The sequence below is a fragment of the Callithrix jacchus genome, chromosome 12 (genome assembly GCF_049354715.1).
Source record: "Callithrix jacchus isolate 240 chromosome 12, calJac240_pri, whole genome shotgun sequence".
NCBI classification, from domain to species: domain Eukaryota; kingdom Metazoa; phylum Chordata; class Mammalia; order Primates; family Cebidae; genus Callithrix; species Callithrix jacchus.
The window spans coordinates 24,199,030-24,223,199 of NC_133513.1; the positions used below are offsets into that span (position 1 = coordinate 24,199,030).

The 24,170-nt window shown below is 45.6% G+C and overlaps 2 protein-coding genes and 1 long non-coding RNA gene across 11 annotated transcripts in view; 1 reads left to right on the forward strand and 2 right to left on the reverse strand.

Moving 5' to 3' along the window:
* The first annotated feature begins 3,323 nt into the window (after window positions 1–3,323).
* Window positions 3,324–5,692, forward strand: LOC144578601 (uncharacterized). The gene is made up of 2 exons (XR_013524732.1): window positions 3,324–3,445; window positions 3,778–5,692. It is a non-coding gene; the product is annotated as an uncharacterized LOC144578601 (long non-coding RNA).
* NDUFAB1 (NADH:ubiquinone oxidoreductase subunit AB1) lies at window positions 5,693–20,957 on the reverse strand. Of its 2 annotated transcripts, XR_008475381.2 has the most exons (7): window positions 20,764–20,957; window positions 15,599–15,721; window positions 13,793–13,880; window positions 12,369–12,468; window positions 11,143–11,264; window positions 10,492–10,555; window positions 5,693–5,861 (listed from the first exon to the last, which is right to left on the reverse strand). XR_008475381.2 is itself a non-coding variant. In XM_002755995.4 (5 exons), exons 1-4 carry the CDS (start codon window positions 20,929–20,931, stop codon window positions 12,377–12,379), a joined length of 471 nt encoding a protein of 156 aa, XP_002756041.1. In that variant the 5' UTR covers window positions 20,932–20,957; the 3' UTR covers window positions 11,103–11,264; window positions 12,369–12,376. The 2 variants fall into 2 exon arrangements, 1 of the variants encoding a protein (XP_002756041.1); XM_002755995.4 differs by lacking the exons at window positions 5,693–5,861; window positions 10,492–10,555 and having other exon boundaries at window positions 11,103–11,264.
* Window positions 20,958–23,592: 2,635 nt separating this feature from the next.
* The window catches only part of PALB2 (partner and localizer of BRCA2), a 35,949-nt gene continuing 35,371 nt past the window's right edge, over window positions 23,593–24,170 (reverse strand). For all 8 annotated transcript variants that reach the window (XR_013524722.1, XR_013524723.1, XR_013524720.1 and 5 more), the window contains one exon: window positions 23,593–24,097. Coding sequence is in view for 2 of the 8 variants with exons in the window: in XM_002755996.5 (XP_002756042.2) it covers window positions 23,887–24,097 (211 nt within the window). In the remaining 6 variants the exon portion in view is untranslated. The remainder of the gene's footprint in view (window positions 24,098–24,170) is intronic.

Genomic DNA, 24,170 nt, shown 5'->3' on the forward strand with positions numbered 1-24,170 from the left:
AGTTATTTCAGGTACCTTAGAAACCAGTATGATGATTGACTCTCAAATGAGATAAACTCTAGTCAATGTTTTATTTGCTGGGGACATGTCCAGTGCTTTCTTAATTCTGGATAATTAATAGAGTCCTTTGTACAACAGGGACCCGTCAACCAGGCAGTTACTAGGGCAAGAGGTGATGACTTCCTACTTTTGCATGAGAGGAATTGTTTAGCCCAACCGTGCTGTGGGAAGCTGAGCTACTTCAAACCCAGGAGACTAATACCCGTACTATATGGCTGCTTTCAGCAAGGATCAGCCCCCTCTGGCTTTGCCTAATTTTTTTTTTTTTTTTTTTGAGACAGAGTCTCATTCTATCACCAGGCACCAGGCTGGAGTACAGTGGCGTGACCTCGGCTCACTGCAACCTCCACCTCCCAGGTTCAAGCAGTTCTCCTGCCTCAGCCTCCCGAGTAGCTGGGACTACAGGCACATGCCACCATGCCCAGGTAATTTTTTTGTATTTTTAGTAGAGACGGGGTTTCACCATGTTGGCCAGGATGGTCTAGATCTCTTGACCTCGTGATCTGCCTGCCTTGGCCTCCCAAAGTGCTGGGATTACAGGTGTGAGCCACTGCGCCCAGCCTACCTAATTTTTAAATTATTTTGTGAGACGGGATCTCATTCTGCCACCCAGCCTGGAGTGCAATGGTGCTTTCATAATTCACTGCAGCCTCGATCTCCTAGACTCAAGTGATTCTCCCACCTTGGCTTCACCAATAGCTCAGACCACAGGCATGCACCGTCACACGGAGCTAACTTTTTCATCTTTTCATACAGTCGAGGGTCTCACTATGTTGCCCAGGCTGGTCTTTACCTTCTGGGCCCAAGTGGCCCTCCCAGCTCAGCCTCCCAAAGTGCTGCAATTACAAGCATGAGCTACCGTGCCCCACTGGTTTTGCCTTATTTATCAAAGCTGTTTTATTCCAAAGACTCATTAGCCTCTCTCATTTTCCTGCTATGACTTTGTCTGACTGTTCACCTCATTTAATAACTTCTAATTAGGGTAGGTGTGGTGGCTTACTCCTGTAATCCCAGCACTTGCAGAGGTTGAGGTATGAGGGTCATTGAACCTAGAAGCTGGAGACCAGCCTGGGCAACATAGACTTCATCTCAATAAAAATTAAATAATTGGGCTGGGCACAGTGGCTCACGCCTATAATCCCAGCACTTTGGCAGGCTGAGGTGGGTGGATCACGAGGTCAAGAGATTGAGACCATCCTGGCCAACATGGTGAAACCCTGTCTCTACTAAAAATACAAAAATTAGCTGGGCATGGTGGCGTGTGCCTGTAGTCCCAGCTACTCGGGAGGCTGAGGCAGGAGAATTGCTTGAACCCAGGAGGCGGAGATTGCAGTGAGCCGAGATTGCACCATTACATTCCAGCCTGGGTAACGAGTGAAATTCCGTTTCAAAAAAAAAAAATTAAAGAATTAGCTGGGTGTGGTGGCACATACTCGTACTCTCAGCTACTTTAGGAGGCTGTGGTGAGCTATGATTGCACCACTGCACTCTAGCCTGGCAATAGAGTGAGACTTGGTATTTTAAAAAAAGTGCTAAATTTTTAAGTCTTTTGCTTTTGTTTCTACCCCTTTGCCTTTATCTAATTTTAAATCATTCATTGTTTTTCTCTTTGTGTTTTGAAAATTTTTAAACCAGGCTGGACATTGTGGCTCACACCTGTAATCCCAGCCCTTTGGGAAGCCTAGGTGAGCAGATCACTTGAGGCCAGGGGTTCAAGATCAGCCTGGCCAACATGATGAAACCCCATCTCTACTAAAAATACAAAACTTAGCTGAACGTGGTGGTCTGTGCCTGTAGTCCCAGCTACTCGGGATGCTGAAGTAGGAGAATTGCTTGAAGCTGGGAGGCGGCAGTTGTAGTGAGCTATTACTCCACTGCACTCCAGCGTGGAAGACAGAACGAGACCCCAATCTGGGGAAAAAAAAAATTTTTTTTTTTTTAAATACCTAAACTGGGTAATTTATAAGAAAAGAAAAAAAAATTTAAACCTATAGAAAATTTAAGTGTGCTACTATGAATACCTTTATATCATTCACCTAGGTTCACCAGTTGTTAAAATGTTAGCCACATTTGCTTTCTCTTTCTCTAGATACACACACACCTTATTTTGCTGCAACTTTTTTATTTTTTAAGAGACGGGGTCTCACTATGTGCTCAGGCTAATCTCAAATCCTGGGTTCAAGTAATCCACTTATCTCGGCCTCCCAAAGTGCTGGGATTACAGGCATGAGCCACCACACCTGTCCTTGCTGGGACCTTGGACAGATGTGCAGATACTGTGATATTTCACCTGTAGATATTTTAGCACGAAACTTCTAAGAATATGGCTGTTGTAGGCCGGGTGCGGTGGCTCACACCTATAATCCCAGCACTTTAGGAGGCCTAGGCGGGTGGATCACAAGGTCAGGAGATCAAGACCATCTGGGCCAACATGGCGAAACTCCATCTCTACTAAAAATACAAAAAAATTAGCTGGGCGTGGTGGTGCACACCTGTAGTCCCAGCTACTTAGGAGGCTGAGGCAGGAGAAATGCTTGAACCCAGGAGGCAGAGATTGCAGTGAGCCAAGATTGCGCCACTGCACTACAGCCTGGGTGACAGCGCAAGACTCTGTCTCAAAAAAAAAAATACAATGTTGTTATACCGTACCACAATAACATTATGTCACCTAAGAAAATTACTGTCAATTCAGTAATATCTAATATACAGACCTATGTATCTTCTGGAACTATTTATTTTCCAATCAATAATCCCCGGTTTTCTTTTTTTATTTTAAATAGACACAGAGTCCCTGGCCAGGTGCAGTGGCATAAGCCTGTATTCTCAGCACTTTGGGAGCCCAAGGAAGGAGGATTACTTGAGCCCAGGCATTCAAGACCAGCTTGGGCAACATAGCAAGACCCAGTCTCTACAAAAAATTAAAATGTAACCAGATGTGATGTCACGGCTCCTGTAGTTTCAGCTTATTGGGAGGCTAAGGCAAGAGGATTGCCTGAGCCCGGGAGGTTGAAGCTACAGTGAGCTGAGATAACACCTCTGTGCTTCAGCCTGGGTGACAGAGTGAAACCCTGTTTCAAAAAAAACAAATAGGTTCCCACTCTGTCACCCACATTGGGTACAGTAGCCCAATAAGAGCTTGCTGCAGTCGCCAACTCCTGGGCTCCAGTGATCTCCCACGTCACCATCCCACGTACCTGGGACTACAGCTGTGCCACCACGTCTGGCTAATTTTGTTTCTATTTATTATTTATTTATTTTTTGAGAAAGAGTCTCGCTGTGTCGCCCAGGCTGTAGTGCAGTGGTGTGATCTCAGCTCACAACAACCTCCACTTCCCAGGTTCAAGTGATTCTCCTGCCTCAGCTTTCGGAGTAGCTGCAATTACAGGTGAGCACCACCGCGCCCAGCTCGTTTTTGTATTTTTAGTAGAGTTAGGGTTTCACCATGTTGGTCAGGCTGGTCTCGAACTCACCTTGAGATCCACCCACCTCAGCCTCCCAAAATGCTGGGATTATAGGCTTGAGCCACTGCAACCGGCGCTAATTTAGTTTTTGTTTCTTTTTATTTTTTTGTAGAGATTGGGGTCTCACTATGTTGCCCAGGCTGGTCTCAAACTCCTGAGCTCAAATGATCCTCCTGCTAGTCTTGGCTTTTCTGTCTACCTTAAAATTAATATCCGATATATATATTTTGTTTGTTTCTTTGCTTGTTTGAAACAGAATCTTGTTCTGTTGCCCAGGATGGAGTGCAGTGGCACAATGTCGACTCACCGCAACCTCCACCTCCCAGGTTCAAGTAATTCCTGCCTCAGCCTCCTGAGTAGCTGGGATTACCTGCACATGCCACCACCCCCGTCTAATTCTTTTTTGTATTTTTAGTAAAGACAGGGTTTGGCCGGGCTGGCTGGTCTTGAACTCCTGGCCTCTGGTGATCTGCCCACCTTGGCCTCCCAAAGTCCTGAGATACAGGCGTGAGCCACCTCACCTGGCCATCCCCTATATATTTGTAATCTTACTTTTCACTTGTGACCCCTAATCTGTTCTCCTTCCCGTCTTATGATGAGGCTTGTTTTGAGTTCATGTCATGGGTGTCTCAAGGCTGGAACAGCTGTGGTTCTGGGAGAGGAATATAGGGAGCTGCCCGTCCCAGAGAGCAGATTTCTCATCCACTGATCCCTCTGGCTCTACTCCCATACCTAAGACTGAAGAGACTCCATGGGTCCCTGACCACCAAAGCCTGGGCTCTACTTTGTTCTGTTTAGTCTCCCAAACTAGCAACTCCAAGGAAAAGAGAATTTCTTCCCCCAAGAGTTCCGGTAAAAGACAGGTTCTTCCTCTATTGCCCAAGCTGGAGTACAGTGGTACAGTGGTGCAATCTTGGCTTACTGCAGCCTCAGCCCCACGGGCTCAAGTGATCCTCCTGTATAAGTCTCCCAAGTGGCTGGGACTATAGGCGTGTGCTACCACAGCTGGCTAATTTTTTTTTAATAGAGACAGGGTTTTGCCATGTTGCCCAGGCTGGTTTCAAACTCCTGGGTTCAAGTGATCCACCTGCCTTGACCTCCCAGAGTGCTGGGATGAGAGGCTTAAGCCACCACTCTTGGCCCCAGATAAGCCTTTTATAAGCATGTCACCCTGCCTTCCATAAACACAAACACATATCAGCATCCAAGACATGCTAGTTTACTTTCATTCATTGTGAGCCTGGGGCTTTCAGGCAAATACTCCATGCCATACCATAGATAACAAAGTGGCTTTAAGAGACCACCTAGGCTGGGCGCAGTGGCTCACGCCTGTAATCCCAGCCCTTTGGGAGGCTGAGGCGGGTGGATCACCTGAGATTAGGAGTTCGCTATCAGCCTGTCCAACATGGTGAAACCCCGTCTCTACTAAAAATATAAAATTAGCTGGGCCTGGTGCCACATGCCTGTAATCCCAGCTACTCAGGAGGCTGAAGCGGGAGAATCACTTGAACCCAGGAGGCAAAGGTTGCAGTGAGCCAAGATCATGCCATTGCACTGCAGCCTGGGCAACAAGAGTGAAAGTCCATCTCAAAATAAAGAGACCACCTAACAGGGTGTTTGGACCTCTTGCTATGTGCTTGCAAATGCTGCTTCTCTAGGCCTCCAACCCTGGAACGAAGAATGGACATCACCTCTGGCACTCTGTCCACCACGTACTTGCTCCAAACACTCTACATTCAGGTCCTGTGATAGCAGCTCCTTCCTTACATCTTATAGTGTGAAGGATGTTGTGTGCATTCTATAGTCAACACTATACCACATCCCCCGTGACTCCCACTTCAGCCACTAGAGGAAATCTTAGGTTCAGAGAAGTTAAATAACTTAGCTAACATCACATCCCTGTTACTGAGTGAAGCTATGATTCAGAACCCAGCTTTGCCTGATGGTAAAGTCTGTGCTCTTAGATACTTACCTGCACTTGAGAAGTTAGGAAAGAACCCAGCTGCTTTATTTATTTAGCTTTCAAAGTTTTTCTTTCCCTGGTTTTGTTGTATGTCGTAAAGGGCACTGACTTGGGTGTGAGCTGCTTTTTTAAACTTTGAACCTTGGCATTTGTTTGTTGGCTTTATTAATTAGCTTTGCATATTAATAAAGTTAATTTGTCAGTTAAATTTGTTTAATTGGTTTTATTTATTAGCTGGCTACCACTTAAAAAATTAAAACAGATGCAAATCAACAGGAAGGAAAAAAACAGTAACACATGCACTTAATAAATATCAGGTGATAGGTAAGTCTTTCACTCAGTTCTTCTAGCTTCCCAGCCTCAGCGCCAAAGCATCCCTGAAAAAGTAGAATTCCCATTAAGCGTAAGTACTGAAGTGTACATTCCAGGGAGCAGAGGGCCAATCATTCCCACTTAAACCACTTCCAAGAGTGCTGTGAGGGGGCTCCTCAATGGGAACTTAGCAGGAAGGAGCCAGCACTGGGGAAGCGCCTCACCAGCACTGAGACTCCAAGCCTGACATTTTTCTTGAGTTCTTGCTTATTATCTGTTGCCTGCTCAGGTATCCCACACCTCAAATTCAATGAACCAAATCCCATCCTCAGCTGGTCCTGCTTTAAGACAACAACCCACCCAGTACTGGTAGTTTGAGAGGTATCCTAGGTACAATTGATCAGATTCTGCTATTCATTTATTGATTTATTTTGAGATGGAGTCTTGTTCTGTTGCCCAGGCTGGAGTGCAGTGTCGTGATCTTGGTCTACTGCAACCTCTGCCTCCTGGGTTCAAGCAATTCTTCTGCCTCAGCTTCCCAAGTAGTTGGGATTGCAGGCACCTGCCACCATGCCTGGCTAATTTTTATATTTTTAGTAGACACCAGGTTTCACCATGTTGGCCAGGCTGTTCTTGAACTCCTGACCTCAGATGATCTGCCCACGTCAGCCTCCCAAAGTGCTGGGATTATAGGCATGAGCCACTGTACCCGGGCTATTTATTTTTCAACTCCTTTAGAGACAGGGTCTCCCTTTGTTGCCTCGGCTGCAGTGCCACAGTGCAATCATAGCTCACTGCAGCCTCTAATTCCCTGGCTCAAATGATCCTCCCATCCAGCCTCCCAGGCTCTGCCATTTTATTCCCAGAATCCCTTGCCAGTCCATCTCTCTTTATCCCAGCCTCCAAATATGGGACTAGCTGGGGTTATAGGCATGTGACACCACACTCAGCTATTTTTTAAGTTTTCTTGTAGAGGCAGGGTCTCACGTTATTGCCCAGGCTGATATCAAACTCCTGGCCTCAAATGAAAGGTGTTGGGATTAACAAACAGGCATGATCCACCATGCTGGGCATCCCATGACTCTTTACAAAGTCCAGGCCTTATAAACTCTCCCACTCTCTGGATTTGCTTCCTCATAATCAGATTCAAGTTAAATGAGTTTAGTGAGGGTGCCTCAGAGGTGACACAACCTCGTTGCTTCCCATCAGGGGCAGCATAGGTGGTTAGCTTGTTGTGTCAGTGGTGATGCTGAGTGTGATACCTCTGCCTGGGTTGTACCGGTCTCCCTTACAAGGTGGTGAGCTCCTGGAGATGGGAGACAAACTATATGGTGTGAAACTGTACTCAGGCTCCAGGAATGCTTAACACAGAGTGGGTACTTCATTGTGTGTGGAGCGAATGAGTGCACTTGCTATTTGGGGGACACTGAGAAGACTGAAGCAGCTCCACTGAAGATATGGTGGGGATGGCTGGAGATAGGGCTGGGACCGGGTCATGACAGGCTTCACAAGCCACCCTTTCCCAGTGGGAATGGTGTACAACAGAGGCACAGATCCTCAGAGGTGTTTTCAGCAGCTATTAAACACCATATGCATACAATTCCATTTACTCTGTTCTTGAATTCATACATGCTTAATGCTACATTTGGCCAGTTTGCTGCCTACCTACAGTGGCACAGAAGTCTCAAAAGAACATTTTGGCTGGGTGCAGTGGCTCATGCCTGTAATCCCAGCACTTTGGGAGGCCAAGGTGGGCGGATCACCTGAGGTCAGTAGTTCAAAACCAGGCTGACCAACATAGTGAAACCCTGTCCTACTAAAAAAAATACAAAATTAGCCAGGCGTGGTGGCCAATGCCTGTAATCCCAGCTACTAAGGAGGCTGAGGCAGGAGAATCACTTGAACCCAGGAGGCAGAGGTTGCAGTGAGCCAAGATTGTGCCATTGCACTCCACCCTGGGCAACAAGAGTGAAACTCCATCTCAAAAAAAAAAAAAAGAACATTCTGATAAGCTCTTAAGAGCAGAAAGAACAGAAAGGCTTTTGCTTTTGTTTGAACAACCAGACCCTAAATGGCCTTGGGGATGAATGATGTGTGTGTGTGAGATCCAGTAAATGTCCTCCCTCATTCTGGCTGCTTTGGGGCTTACAGTGGCTACTGGATGATGTGAATGGGCCGTTTCACTGCAGGCGTCTGGTGAAGACAGTAGCAAAGCAGGCACTCAAGTGGCAGTACAGTCAGACTTTGTGATCTTAGGTAGACATAATCACAGAGGCTTTTTCTGGCAAAATATACAGCTGCCATGGGATTTTAAATAGAACAACTTGGGGACTATCACCAAAGTACCCCCAGTGTTAAACTACAGACATTCCAATCAAAGGAGTGACACACAGCCTGTTTATTTCTATTGGATCACCAGTGCCTAGTAAGTGCTCAAGCTATTTTTTTTTTTAAAGACAGGTTTGTTCATGTTGGTCAGGCTGGTCTCAAACTCCCGACCTCAGGTGATCTGACCCACTCCCAAAGTGCTGGGATTACAGGTGTGAGCCACCATGCCTGGCCTCAAGCTATTGTTAAATAAATGCAATTGTAAAAAACAATGAGGAAGTGCCTTCCTTATCCTCCAATTTGGCAGTTTTCCAAGATCCATTGCTAAGTACTGAAAAAAAAAAGGCCTAGTGTAACAATGTATGATTTTTTATGACTGTAAAGAATATGCTTTCTATTACTAAAAATAGTATTAGTTTTAGTATATTTCTATTACTGGGCCCAAGACCTCACACCTGTAATCCCAGCACTTTGGGAAGTGGAGGCAGCAGGATCTCGAACCAGGAGTTCGAGACCAGTCTGGGTAACACAGTGAGATCCCATCTCTACAAATAACTTTAAAAATTAGCAGTGGTGTGCCTACTTGGGAGGCTGAGGCAGGAGGATAGCCTAAGCCTGGGAGGTTGAGGAGGCTGCAGTGAACCATGATCGTGCCACTGCACTCAGACTGGGTAACAAAGTGAATGTCTCAAAAGAAAAAGAGGTTGGCATTTGACCCAGCAATCCCATTAATGGGTATACATAAAGGAATATAAATCTTCCTATACATTCTATAAAGGCACATGGATGCCTATGTTCACTGCAGCACTATTCACAATAGCAAAGACATGGAATCAACCTAAATGCCCATCAATTGTAAACTGGATTAAAAAAAAAAAAAAGTGTGAGGCCGGGCGTGGTGGCTCAAGCCTGTAATCCCAGCACTTTGGGAGGCCAAGGCGGGTGGATCACAAGGTCAAGAGATCAAGACCATCCAGGTCAACATGGTGAAACCCCGTCTCTACTAAAAATACAAAAAATTAGCTGGGCATAGTGGCGCGTGCCTGTAATCCCGGCTACTGGGGAGGCTGAGGCAGGAGAATTGCCTGAACCCAGGAGGTGGAGGTTGCGGTGAGCCGAGATGGCGCCGTTGAACTCCAGCCTGGATAACAAGAGCGAAACTCGGTCTCAAAAAAAAAAAAGTGTGTAGGCTGGGCACAGTGGCTCTCGCCTGTAATCCTAGCACTTCAGGAGACTGAGGCAGGCGGATCACTTGAGGTCAGGAGTTTGAAACCAGCCTGGCCAACATGGTGAAATCCCGAAACCCCATCTCTACTAAAAATAGAAAACAATTATCTGGGCGTAGTGGCAGACACCTGTAATCCAGCTACTCAGGAGGCCGAGGCAGGAGAATTGCTTGAACCTGGGAGCTGGAGGTTGCAATGAGCTGAGATCATGCCACTGCACTTCAGCCTGACAACAAAGCAAGACTGTCTCAAAAAGAAAAAAAAAAAAAAAAAAAGAAAATGTGTACATGCATGCTTGTGCATGCACACACACACCCACACCCACACCCCCCCCATGGAATACTGCTATAAACAAGAATGAGATCATGTCCTTTGCAGCAACACAGATGCAGCTGTATTCTAAATGAACACAGGAACAGAAAACCAAATACCATGTTCTCACTTGTAAGTGGGAGCAAAACACTGAGTAAACATGGCAGAAGGGAACAACAGACACCGGGGCTTACTGGAGGGTGGGCAGAGGATGAGGATCCAAAAAATACCCATCGGGGGCTGGGCGCTGTGGCTCATGTCTGAAATCCCAGCATTTAGGGAGGATGAGATGGGCAGATCACCTGAGGTTAGGAGTTCAAGATCAGCCTGGCCAATATGGTGAAACCCTGTCTCAACTAAAAATACAAAATATCAGCTGGGCGTAGTGGTGGGTGCTGTAATCTCATCTCAGCTACTCGGGAGGCTGAGGCAGGAGAGTCACTTGGACTTGGGAGGTGAGGGTTGCATTGAACTGAGATTATGCCACTGCATTCCACCTGGGCAACAAGAGTGAAACTCGGTCTCAAAAAACCCATCAGGTACTATACTTACTACCTGGGTGATAATCTGTATACCAAACTCCATGACACATAATTTACCTAAAACAAACTTGCACATGTACCCTCGAACCTAAATGCTAAAAAACTATATATGTCTGTCTAACATGCCTGGAATAATTCTAGGGCAACCCAGAAGGAACCAGCCTATTGGTATCTGCAGGAAGGGAAGCAGATGTGAGTGTGGACTGAATCCCAGAGCTGACTCCCATCCTTCAACCACCTCATCCCTCGGGCATTATTAGATTATCTGCCGGCTGTGGGCCACTCACCTTAGTTCCTCTGCCTTGAAGACACTTCTTACTACAGGCCTTTGGTTCCTCTTCCCTCCCAATACTAGAAATATCAGTAAGTGGAGAGCAATTATTTTGATGTAACTCTCAAACTAAACCTCATCAAGAGCTAGGCAATTCGTACACTGTTATTTACATCAACCCCAAGGAATCAACACAGTGCTAAGAGTAAAAGCGGGGGAACTGATATTCAGTGTGTAACAAAGGGACACAATGTCAAACTGACCTTCCAGGAGGAAAGTGAGCCTCCATTCTCCAGAACTGTTAAATTCTATTAATTTGGAAAGGGATCTTTAGGACAGGGATGAAAAAGTGACCCACATGCTGATATTAGCTGATGAATCTGATAATAAGCTAATGAAAACAAAAAAAAATTTTTTTGAAACAAAAAGTCCTTTTCCCTGAATGTATTTACTCCTGACACGAAGATGGGGAGAGAGCCTTACTTCAAGCACACTGCTGGAGAAGCCACTGTTTTTGACATGCATGAATACCAATGACAAATCAGACAGGCCTTTCCAGATATTAAGCAATGGTAATATGAAAAAGCACTTTATACATCACTGAAAAACTGAAGACTGAGGAAAATGTTGGTTTTATAGATTTATTTTCAAAGAGAAAAACACTTACAGAATTTAAATACAAGTCCCTCAGAATTACTCTATCAGAGCCAGCAATAATGCCGAACTGTGTCGTCACTGCCAGACATTCATCAGTATCATCTGTGTCCTCTCTCAACAAAGCCAAAAGGTCTGGAAAAGACAAAGGAAGTTCAATGTTATTTTTGGTGTATTCTTACTAATGGTAAGTGACATCTTTCAGGTGCTAAAAATGCAGCATCTGGCTGACCGCAGTGGCTCATGTCTGTAATCTCAGCACTTTGGGAGGCCAAGGTTGGCAGATCACCTGAGGTCAGAAGTTCAAGACCAGCCTTGCCAACATGGTGAAACCCCATTTCTACTAAAAATACAAAAATTAGCTGGGTGTGGTGGTACACACCTGTAATCCCAGCTATTCAGGAGGCTGAGGCAGGAGAACTGCTTGAACCCAGGAGGCAGAGGTTGCAGTGAACCAAGATCACGCCACTGTGCTCCAGCCTGGGCAACAGAACAAGATTCCTTCTTTAAAAAAAAAAAAAAAAAGCAAAAAAGCCGTCACTAAAAGCTAAAGACACTAATACAATGTTTTAATTCAAAAAGTCTTAATTGATTATTCTAGAACCTAAGTAACAAAAGCTACTATTTACTGAGAGGCTTCTTTATATCATTGTATTAAGCAATATACATACTCTCTTCAATTTTGCCTTCACAAACGCCCCAGGTAGGTCCTATCATTACCCCTAGATTATATATGAGGAAACAGGCTTACAGAGCTGAGCAGCCTACCTGAGACCACCAGACTAACAGAGTGTGGCAGAGCTGAGAATAAACTTGGATGTCTCTGACTCCAAAGTCCATCCTCTTATCTGTGAGGCCTCTCTTGCCTAAGAGCCAGGTCACCTCAGTGTCTTACCCAGCAGGCTGGGCTTGCCTTGGGTGAGTAACTGAGGGAGACAGAGGTTTCCAGGTTACCCTGCTCAGTACTTGGTATACGACTCTGCTTTTGTGGGGAGAGCTGACAATCAAGGGAGTCCTGTCTAGGAATGACAGCTCTAAACCTCTCAAAGATAAAGATCACCACTATGGCTGGGCCCCTCTGAGTGGCAGATAACAGAAAAGGGCTTGCATTTTATAAGCAGTGAAAAATCTCTGTCAAGCATTTCCATTTTCTATTTCTTCTTGAGTTTCCGTTATTGAAGAACCACCAACAGATTAAATCTATGGGTGAACACCATTTTGATAAGTCTAATTATTTACCTGATACTTTATTCATATACATCCTTCTTATCTGCAATGTAATCTACAATTTCTTGTGGACACATTAACTTTTCCGCATCTAAATCAGGAATTTCAAACCCTAAAAGAAAAATACACAACAATGTGAGAGAGTTAAGAAAAAATCCTTTAGAACTGAAAGCACCTGACCCTTCTACAACACCTACAAGTATATAAAAAAAGTCAGTAACCTTGAATCCCATTTAGGTTGTGGGCTAGTTAGGTTCTAGACAGTGTGCATACAAGTTGGGTACCATGTTTCAGAGGTATGTTTGTTTGTTTGACATAGAATTCACATAATAGAAAATTCCTCCTTGTATGTTTACAACATTGTGCAACCATCACCATTGTCTAACTCTAGAACATTTCATTACCCTAAAAGAAACCCAGTGCCCATCAGCAGTCACTCCCCATCCTCCCTACCCCTGGCCACCACTAGTCTACTTTCTGTCTCTGGATCTGCCTCTTCCTGACATTTCATGTAAATGGTATATAACTCTGTGTCTGGCTTCTTTCACTCAGCACATTCTCAAGGTTCACTGTGTTGTAACATATGTCACACATGCATTTTTTTTTATGATGGTTGTTTTTTTATAAATGGCTGGGTTTTGATAGTTAGCTTACTTTGGGCCAAACACTGTGCTGAACATTTTACACATAACCTCTAATTCCCCAGTAATCCCAATCCTGGGGTTCCTACTATGATCATCCCCACTTTACAGCTGAGGAAACAGGCTTTGAGAGATAGTTACTTGTCCAGGCTCATACCTAACTAAGCTCAATTCTAGACCTGGTACTCTTAAGCACTAGGCAAAGGATTCCATCCTAGTCAGCACCATCTGTGAGCAATGCAGAAGAAGCACAGAAGTCCCTTGATTTCCTATTCAACCAATTCATCCAGAAACAGCCAGGGAGCCTTAAAAAGGTCTCACTTGCACAACACGCAGTCCCAAACTTGGAGTGTGCATGTGAGCCATGATAGAAGACCAATGCCAGAGAGCTCTGGGTGCGTCTCTTGTCCGGGCACACGTCATTACTTCTATCTGGCTTGTGTTAGCCAAACTCATGAGGGGCTGACGTGTCATCATCAGGTGTTCCGGGGAGGCTTTTGCCCTGGACTCAGTCTCCTGGAACCATCTCTGGTCATTTGGCTCTTGGCATCACACTGGGCACTCTGCTGGGCTTGTGCTAAGTGCTTTCTGAATAAATGCACCATCCCCTAAGGCTTACTTCACCTGATGGTAAGTGGGCAGGAAGGTGTGTGGGTAGGGCAGTGGATGCTACTGTTTCTATTAATACTTCATTCTGATTCCAATTCAGACTCCAAGCATTTCTTTCAGCTTAATCCACCTAAATCAAAAATCACAGTATGTAGATATGAGACCGAGCCTGCGTGCATTAATTACCAAATTCGTCTTCCATGGCCATGATAATCTCCACTTGGTCCAAACTGTCTAAGCCCAGGTCTTTCATAAAATGAGAATTTACGGAAAGCTGCAAGAAAGGAGCACGAAACACACAATTTAGCCCATGAAAGCATTTGCTTCCCAAGGTAACAGGGTGGTACAATGCCACTTAATTACAATATCCAATTTTTTTAAATACACAGAGGCCATAACTGACTTTATATATGTAACCTGTGCTGGTATGTACATGGTTTATCTTATTCAACTTCGTTTGGAAGTGGTGAACAATATATACATAGCTAATGAAGGATTTCACTGAATATGGGTTTTTTGTTGTTGTTGTTGTTGTTTTGAGACAAGAGTCTTGCTCTGTCCCAGGCTGGAGTGCAATGGCACGATCTTGGTTCATTGCAACCTTGGCCTCCTGGGTTTAAGTGATTCTTGTGCCTCAGCGTCCTGAGTAGCTGGGATTACACGCACATGCCGCCATGCCCCGCTAACTTTTTTGAATTTTTAGGAGAGATGGTTTTTTTTGGCTAGGCTGATCCTGAACTCCTGACCTCAGGTGAATCACCCTCCTCGGGCTCCCAAAATGCTGGGATTACAGACGTGAGCCACCACGCCCAGCCCAAACTGTATGTTTTACTGAGATCTCTGATCATTGTTCTGAATGACATCAGAAGAAGTTTGGGTATTTTTGCTGCCTTGCTGACAACTAAGGCCTAGACCCCAAACCTTAAGTGGCCTGCCTCAAAAATAGCAGACTATGATAAAATGCAGGCAGCTTCATGTTACAAAGTGTTTACTACCACCCTGCCTTTCATTTAGACCTCAGGATCACCAGGAATGATTCTTCAAAATTCCATATCAAAAACAAACTACCCTACCTATACAACAGATTCAGATTTTTTTTGTTGTTATTAGTTTCACTCTGTCACCTGGGCTGAAGTACAGTGGCACGATCTTGGCTCACTGAAACCTCCACCTCTCAGGTTTAAGCAATTCTCCTGCCTCAGTCTCCTGAGCAGCTGGGATTAAAAGCGCCTGCCACCATACCCAGCTGATTTTTGTATTTTTAATAGAGACAGGGTTTCACCATGTTGGCCAGGCTGGTCTTAAACTCCAGGCCTCAGGTGATCCGCCCAGCTTGGCCAGATTCAATTTTTAAAGAAGAAAATTTTAAAAACCCACCAGATCAGAAAAATTCCAAGTTAAAAATGCAAGGATCATTAAAAATGCCACCTGTGGGTTTTGTTTTTTTTGTTTTTTGTTTTTTTTTTTTTTGAGACAGAGTCTCACTCTACTGCCTAGGCTGTAGTGCACTGGCACAACCTCGGCTGACTACAACCTCCACCTCCTGGGTTCAAGTAATTCTCCTGTTTCAGCCTCCCCGGTAGCTGGGATTACAGGTGCACACTACCACGCCCGGCTAATTTTTGTATTTTTAGTAAAGACAGGGTTTCACCATCTTGACCAATTGGTCTTGAACTCCTGACCTTGTGATCCACCCACCTCGGCCTCCCAAAGTGCTGGGATTGATTATAGGCGTGAGCTACCATGCTCGGCCCACTTGTATTTTTTAAAAAGGGTGAGATATACCTACATATAATATACACACATGTGTATACTTAATATATGCATTGAATATTTCTGGAAACACACATGAAACTGGTAGTGCTGGCTGTCTCCCAGAATGGGCCTGGGTGGCTGGGAGCTAGGGAGACTTTTACTGAGTATCTTTCCCTTTGCATTTTGTACCATGTGATTAAATACTCTAAAGAAAAAATTCAAACCACCATCAGTTACCTTCTCTGGGTCAATCTTGTCATAGAGTTTCAATACGTAAAGAACACGGTCCTGGATGCCCTCTAATGTCAAAGGGGGCGCTTCGCAATACTGGCGGCACAACTGTGTAACTCTACCCGGAACCTGGAGACAAGGCAGGAAGGATACACTGTCATTGAACCGAAAATGCCTCTAAATCAGTGCACAAACCTACAGGTAAATTTCACAAAGCTTGTGGGGCTTTAGGGAACCCACATCATCTGATTCTAATTGCGGCCATTAGGACACACCAAGTTGCAGAGCTTGGTAGTCACAGAAACCCTAACAGTTCAGCAGCATCTTTTGCCTCCTTCCCGGGAGTCAGGACTGACCCCTCTGCCTCCTGGGTTCAACCCTCAGGCTCTGGACATTCATCCTGCTCTGTGACACTCACTGCCACTAAAACTGTCTAGCGCCTGCAGAAATGCCTGTCTTCTCATGGCATTTTCAGCATCCTGAGGCCTCTACAGCATGCTGCCACCTTTAATTGGCAGACCCAAGTCAAAATAACCCACAAGGAAAGAGCTGTCATGGTAAACCCAAAGGCAATTCAAACTGAGGACCATACACCAGAAAGGTCTAGTTTGGCTCCAGCAGTTATCTCCCTGACTTCAGCCAGGACAAAGAAAGCTGGCCACCTAGCCAAAGAGGGGGATGAGGGAGCTTACAGTCATTACATTCCAATCTATTTCTCTTCCAGAGAGGCTTGCCTCATGGCCACCAGCCAGACCATGAGCCCTTCCGGCTTCTGTCATGTTAGAAAAATATGTCACGTTATCTCTGGTATTAGTTGGCTCAGTGTTTAACTAGGTATTAGGGTCTTGACCAGATTTCGTTCAACAAATGTGGAATGAGCTGCAATCACAGGTCAGGGGGCTTAATGCTGTGGAAGGTACCATGCAGAACAAGAGAAAACAAAACAGGTATCTGGCAGTTTTGCTCAGTACAGGAATCCCTAATCTAAGTTGGTTTGTTTACCTCCTGAAGTTGATTTTAAGTCCAAGGCTTGGAGTTCTTAAGGCATTTCCCTATTGAAAGTGGGGCTGCTTGTTGGGGCTCAGGTCCCTGACACTCACAAAGGTCTATGAAAAATCATAATAAACACTGCCCAGGGAACCAAACCAGTACAACCTCTATATAAGAAACATTAATCTTGCATCAAAAACAGGTATTAGGCCAGGTGTGGTATCTCACACCTGTAATCCCAGCACTTCGGGAGGCCAAGGTGGGCCAATCACTTGAGACCAGGAGTTTGAGACCAGCCTGGCGAACAATGGTGAAGCCCCATCTGTACTAAAAATACAAAAACCAGCCAGGTGTGGTGGTGCGTGCCTCTATGAATTCAAAGCTGCAGAGATGTGATCATGCCACTGCATTCCAGTCTGGGTGACAGAAACCTTGTCTCCAAAAAAAAGAAAGAAAAAAAGAAAAGGAAATAAGGCAAGGCATGAAAGTGCAGTGCCTTTCTATGTAAGAAGACATTAGCTCATGTTAGGAGACGGTACACAGATGACAGGCTCCGAGGCTAAGAGGAGGGGCCTTAAGGGCCATGGGAATGGCCTGGGACTTTGTCTTAATGGGAGATGAATGACATGGACAAAGCACAGCCCTGAGTCTATCACAGTCATACATTATCAGTCTGGTCCTGGTCCCAGTCCTGAAATAGCTAGCCTTTTTTTTGCACAAGTGCTGTTTTCATATGGGTACCATACCCCACAGAACTGCTGGAAATCCTTTGTATTCCAGCTGCTGGACGGTGTAGATTCAATGCCTGTCTGGATCAAGCATAAGACTTACAGATTGCATTTTAGGTCACTGCCCTTGTTTTTTTTTTCCCCCTCCTACATTCTATTTTATATCATCTGGTATTTTTATACTCAAGAAAGCTGCCTTAGCTCCTTTTGGGGAAAAGGGTGTAAATGAGTAAGTAGTTGCTCTGGAGTTGGCATAGTGGATGGATGTGAGGAGGGGAAATTTCACAGCAGGGAATAAGTAGCATGAGCAATGGTCCAAATGAGATGAACAAGGGCTGGAGGTGGAGGTCTGGGATATACAGCAATAACAGAAACCACGAGTGAAGAGGCAGTCCAAGGAGCGTGTGTGGTAAAAGAACTCTGGAGCCTACCAACGTTTAAGAGTTAGGCACACCAGGTATAATGGCTCATGCCTGTAATCCCAGCACTTGGGAAGCTGAGGCAGGAGGATCACTTAAGCCCAAGAGTTCACAACTAGCTTAGGCAACATAAGAAGATCCTGTCTTTACAAAAAAAGACATCAAAAAATTAGCCAGGCATGGTGGCATATGCCTGTAGTCCCAGTCACTCAGGAGGCTAAGGCGGGAGGACCACTTGAGTTCAGGAGGTCAAGGTGTAGTGAGCCATGATCATGTCACTGCACTCCAGCCTGAAAGGCAAAGTGCCAACAAGGTAGGGGGACAAACCAACCAAGGGAGAACAGTGTCACAACAGCTTAGCGAAGAAGACAGCAGCAGAGAAGGAGCCGGCAAGTTGGACATAAAGGTTGCAAAGTGTTCAATAAAGATGTAAGCTAATGTCTTTCTTTTGTGTTCATCTCTGCATCTCTCAACAGCTAGCATAAGTCCTGGCACATGGCTGGCCCTCAGTATCTTTGAATGAACTTAGTCAAAACCACTTTGTAAATATAAATAAAATGATTCCTCTGCTGTATATGTAAGCCAAGCAGCCATGGGGAACATTTCTGAGCTCGATGCTATTCAAAGCATGGTCCAAGGAACACCAGCAGCAGGATCTTCTGGAAGTCCACTGGAAGCGGAAACTATCTGACCCCTTCCCAGACCTGAATCAGAATGTGTATTTTAACCCAATCAACTACGAGAATCAATGCTGTGAGAACAAAGACAATCACTTCACATTTTAGCCTAAAGTTGAAATCTTAGAAACCAGACAGTCATCAATTCTACCTACTGCCTTTACTTTTTCTCTTTTTTTTTTTTTTTTGAGACAGAGTCTTGCTCTGTTGCCCAATCTAAAGTGCAGTGGCGTGATCTCAGCTCACGGCAACCTCTACCTCCTAACGTCAAGCAGTTCTCCTGCCATAGCCTCCTAAGTAGCTGGAACTATTGGCATGTGCCATCATGCCCAGCTAATTTTTGTATTTTTAGTAGAGACAGGGTTTCACCATGTTAGCCAGGATGGTTTCAATCTCTTAACCTCATGATCCACTCGCCTTGGCCTCCCAAAATGCTGAGATTACAGGCATGTGCCACCACGCCCAGCCTACCTATTGCTTTTTTAACCCTTAATTTCAAGGTGACACTTTTCATCTTTTGATACAGCCAACAGTACAATGCTCAAAGAATTAATCCATTAAACTATCAGTGACTATCAACATTGACTACACAAAAGAAACACCTGATGACTTCTAAAAATAGTCAGCTAGTATTCACCTCTAGATTCTGTCCATTTGGCCTGGGCTGGCTTTTTATTTATTTGTTTAAGATGATCTGCCTCCCAGGCTGGAGTGCAGTAGCACGATCTTGGCTCCCTAAAACCTCTGCCTCCTGGGTTCAAGCAATCCTCCCACCTTAGCCTCCTGAGTAGCTGGGACTAGTCAGAAGGCATGTGACACCACGCTCGGCTGATTTCTGTATTTTTGTAGAGACAGGGTTCCACCATGTTGCCCAGGCTGGTCTCAAGCGATCCAACCACTTTAGCCTCCCAAAGTGCTGGGATTACAGGCATAAGCCACTGTGCCTGGCCAGACACACTTATTTTTCACACTAACCTGCAGTCAAGGTTGAAACCACTATTATCTGAAGTCCATGACTTTGAAAAGGGGTTTCATAACCTGGGCATCTATCCTACCTTAAGATGGTTATTTTCATTCTTAATTGGACTTGAGTCACCTGGAGAATTTAGACAACAAGCCGGGTGCAGCAGCTCATGCCTGTAATCCCAGCACTTTGGGAGGCCGAGATAGGTGGATCACAAGATCAGGAGTTCGAGACCAGCCTGGCCAATATGGTGAAACCCCGTGTCTACTAAAAATATGAAAACTAGCCAGGCGTGGTGGTTGGTGCCAGTAGTCCCAGTTACTTGGGAGGCTGAGGCAGGATAATCGCTTGAACCCCGGAAGCGGAGGCTGCAGTGAGCCGAGATCGTGCCACTCCACTCCAGCCTGGGTGACAGATTGAGACTCTGTCTCAAAAACAACAACAACGACAACAATGACAACAGCAAAAGCCGTGTCAGGGCCTCATCCCAGAGGAATAATTCAGGAGGAAGGGGGAGGGGCAAACTTTTTTTTTTTTAAGTTACCCAGGTAATTTGAATGTGCATCGCGTTTCAGCCTCACGCGAAATTTCATCAGCTTAAGCTATGTACTACCAGGTGCAGTCGTTCCTTGGTATTAACGCAGGAAACTGGTTCCAGAACCCCTGACTATACCCAAATCCTCACACACTCACGTCCTGCAGTCAGCCTTGCAGAATCCGCTGATAGGAAGAGCTAGCCTTCCTTACATGCGCGGCCGCACATCCTGTAAATACTGGCCGCGTTTGGTTGAAAAAAATCCGCTTGTAAGTGAACCCGCGCAATTCAAATCCTTACTGTTTAAACAACACCTGTACTTGTTTTCCAGAATTACTTCCAGGAGTCCTGGACACAGGCAAAAAGTGGCCGCAGGGAAAAATAAGGACATAACTGCAGAGAGAGAACTGCTCTAAGGAGAAGGCTGTAGGCCAGTGTGGCTGCCTCTTTGCATGCTGTTACCACTACAACACGGTGACCACTATTTTGAGACCGCAGGAGGTGCTCTACTCGCATGAACTGATCTAATTCTCATTGCTACTCCGCAAGGTAGAGACCAGGATCCTAATTTTGCAGATGTGAGCGAGGATAGAAGACTCGTCCAAAGTTTCGGTAAGCGGCAGCCAGCACTGGAACCCAGAGGTGCTGGACCCGTCTCTGCTCTTGCTCGTTATTACGAGGTCACCCAGCCTCCAGACAGGGGTCAACTAAACCCCGTTAGGCAGCGGGGCTGGGAGCAAGCCGGCTGCCCCCTGGTCACCCCGCCTGCAGCTGGCGCGGCCTGGATGCCCGGCCTCCACTTCCACCGGGGCCGATCCCTGACCCCTGCCAATCCCCAGCAAAGTCACCGCGAGTCACCTGCGCGAGCACCGAGGCCGGTTGCGAAGGCCCGGGCCTCGTCCGGGTCCCCGCGGAGCACAGAGCGGTGCTGAAAGGCTGGGCGGCGGCCAGCATGGAGACCCGGGGCAGCGGCGCGAAGGCCGCAGGCAGGCGGCGGACACAGAAGGAAAGGACACGAGACGCCATGGCTACGCCGACCCAGGATGCACTGCGCCGCCGCCTCCGGCCCAGAATTCCTATCCCGCAGCGCGCAGGCGACGTACAGAGCGGCGCTGTCGGGCACCGCCGACAGTTGCGGCCCCTGGAGGCTCCTGGAGGCACTGCGCCCTGAGAACCCATCCATGTTCGTAGGCGAACATCGGCTTGGTGCCAGAACTGAACTGTGCAGATGCCGCGTCTTTCCCTAAACACTGCTCATTGACACGAGAAAGCTATCACTTTTTCTCTGAAAGTTCTGAAATACATCTATTTAAACGTTAGGGGCCGGACGCGGTGGCTCACGCCTTTAATCCTAGCACTTGCGAGGCCAAGGCGGCAGGACTGCTTGAGCTCAGGAGTTCAAGACCAACCTGGCCAACACACCAAGATTTCGTTTCTGTTACAAAAGATTAAAAGAAGAGAAAAAGGTTTTGATTCCATGATTCTTCCACAGGTATTAACATTTATCGAGGCTGGGCACGGTGGCTCACGCCTGTAATCCCAGCATTTTGGGAGGCTGAGGCAAGCGGATAACAAGGTCAGGAGTTTGAGACCAGTCTGGCCAATGTAGTGAAACCCCATCTCAACTAAAAATATAAAAATTAGCTGGGTGTGGTAGCGGGCTCCTGTAGTCCCAGCTATTCCGGAGGCTGAAGCGGGAGCAGGTGGAGGTTGCAGTGAGTCGAGACTACACCATTGCACTCCAGCCTGGGTGACTTGACTCTTGTTTTTTAGACTCTGTCTCATATATATATATATGAACTCTGTCGAGGCTGGAGTGCAATGGCGCCATTTCAGCTCACTGCAACCTCTGCTTCCCAGGTTCAGGTGATTCTCATGCTTCAGCCTTCCAAGTAGCTGGGATTGTAGGCCCATGCCACCATGCCCGGCTAATTTTGTGTTTTTAGTAGAGATGGGGTTTCACCATGTTGGCCAGGCTGGTCTCAAACTCCTGACCTCTGGTGATCCTCTGGGCTCAGCCTCCCAAAGTACTAGGATTACAGGCATGAGCCACTGCACCTGGCCAAAAATTTTTTTAATAAAATAAAAAATATATTCTAAGAAGGTTAGGCAAATTAATGCTTAAAACTTGGGATAAAATTTCCAATGATCGGCTGAGTGCGGTAGTTCACGCCACTAATTCCAGCACTTTCAGAGGCCGAGGCAGGCAGATCACCTGAGGTCAGGAGTTCAAGACAAGCCTGGCCAACATGATGAAACCCCATCTCTACTAAAAATACAAAAATTAGCTGGTTGTGGTGGCACATGCCTGTAGTCCCAGCTATCCAAGAGGCTGAGGCAGGAGAATCATTTGAACCTAGGAGACGGAGGTTGCAGTGGGCTGAGATTGCACCACTGCACTCCAGCCTGGGTGACAGAGCAAGACTTCATCTCAAAAAAAAATTTCCAATGATCACAACAGATTAGTACTTTTAACAATTTCTTGCTGGGTGCAGTGGCTCAAACCTGTAATCCTAGCACTTTGGGAGGCAGAGGTGGGTGGATCACAAGATCAGGCATTAGAGACTAGCCTGGCCAACATGGTAAAACCCCATCTCTACTAAAAATGCAAAAATTAGCTAGGTGTGGTGACATGTGCATGTAATCCCAGCTACTCTGGAGGCTGAGCCAAGAGAACTGCTTGAACCCGGGAGGCGGAGGTTGCAGTGAGCTGAGATCGTGCCACTGCACTACAGCCTGGGTGACAGAGCAAGACTCTGTGTTGGTAAAAAAAAAAAAAAAATTCTCTCAAATCACTTAGGCAAAGGTGAAGGTGATATACTCAGTAAAGCTGTGTTATTGACTCAAAAGTGACTCTGTAGCTACTCAGGAGGATGAAGCAGGAGGATAGCCTGAGGCCAGTTCAGTATCAGCCTGGGCAACGTAGTGAGACCCTGTCTCTTAAAAAATAGAAAAATTAGCTGGCCATGGTGAAGTGCACCTGTAGTTCCAGTTACTCAGGAGGCTGAGGCAAGAGGATTACTTGAGCCCAGGAGTTTGAGGCTATAGTGAGCTATGATTGCCCCACTGCACTCCAGCCTGGGTGACAGAGTGGCAGTGGCTCACACCTGTAATCCCAGCACTCTGGGAGGCCAAGGCAGATGGATCACTTGAGGTCAGGAATTCAAAATCAACCTGAGAGACCCTTTCACCAACATGGTGAGACCCTGTTTCTACTAAAAATACAAAAATTAGCTGGGTGTGGTAGTGGGCGCCTGTAATCCCAGTTACTTGGGAGGCTGAGGCAGGAGAATCTCTTGAACCTCGGAGGCAGAGGTTGTAGTAAGCCAAGATCATGCCACTGCACGCCAGCCTGGGTGACAAAAGTGAGGCTCCATCTCAAAAAAAAGTGACTCTAGTGATAATGCAGCACTGCCATGAAGGATGTGTGAGAGAATGAAAAAGAATAAGAGTATTCCTAAATTAGGATATTTTAATAGGTTTCATATTATTTTAGTATGTATATAAAAATAAAGTCTTACAAATAGCACAAAAAGTATATTGCGTATTAGTGTAGTAAGTTAACTGAACTGAATTTACACTTACTGGGCAAATGCTATGGATTAAATATCCTAGTTGTACAATAATTAGTTCTTGCTTCTGAAAGTGATCTTGAAATAATGGGAAACAATAATATGCCAAGCAGAATGTATAAAAATAAGTATTTATTGCCATTTGAAACTTTATGTACACCTTTAAAAGCAGATGTGCAAATGTGAGGAATTACAAAAATCAACCTAAAGCCCTTTTTCTCAAAGTAAACATAAATGTACATCCAAGTTCAATGGTGCCACCATCATCGGAATAAAAAATAAGCCTGTCTGGACATATACAAGTAATTATTTTAAATGTCATTCAGATATTCTCCTTTATATTTAAAACTCCAAAAAATACTAAAAGGCCAAATATATCCAGAAGATTGTGTTTCTGCTTTACCCTAACTTATGAGTAGTGATATATGAATATATTTCCATCTTTTTGTCCAGCCAACAAATGAGAGTGTGTACCTGACCATTTCACAAAAGACCAGTTTTGGTCAGAGATAGGTGGGAGGAGGGCAGTGCAGTGACCGAGAAGTAAATCCCAAATGGCAATTGTTCCAGAAGTCAAGATTGCCGCTGCACAATGATCTTTCACGTCACCTTCCAGGAACCTGATAGCATACAAACAAGAAATAATTCAGATAACATATCCAAAAAATAAATTAAAAAACAAACGGCCAAAAC

Bases quoted from the DNA above. Each gene is read 5' to 3' on its own strand.
- NDUFAB1 (XM_002755995.4), bottom strand. From the start codon at position 20,931: ATGGCGTCTCGTGTCCTTTCCTTCTGTGTCCGCCGCCTGCCTGCGGCC. The intron at 15,722-20,763 runs GTGACTCGCGGT...CCTTGTCTCCAG, and splicing joins CGGCCTCGGTGCTCGCGCAG to GTTCCGGGTAGAGTTACACA. The intron at 13,881-15,598 runs GTAACTGATGGT...CCTTTCTTGCAG, and splicing joins ACAAGATTGACCCAGAGAAG to CTTTCCGTAAATTCTCATTT.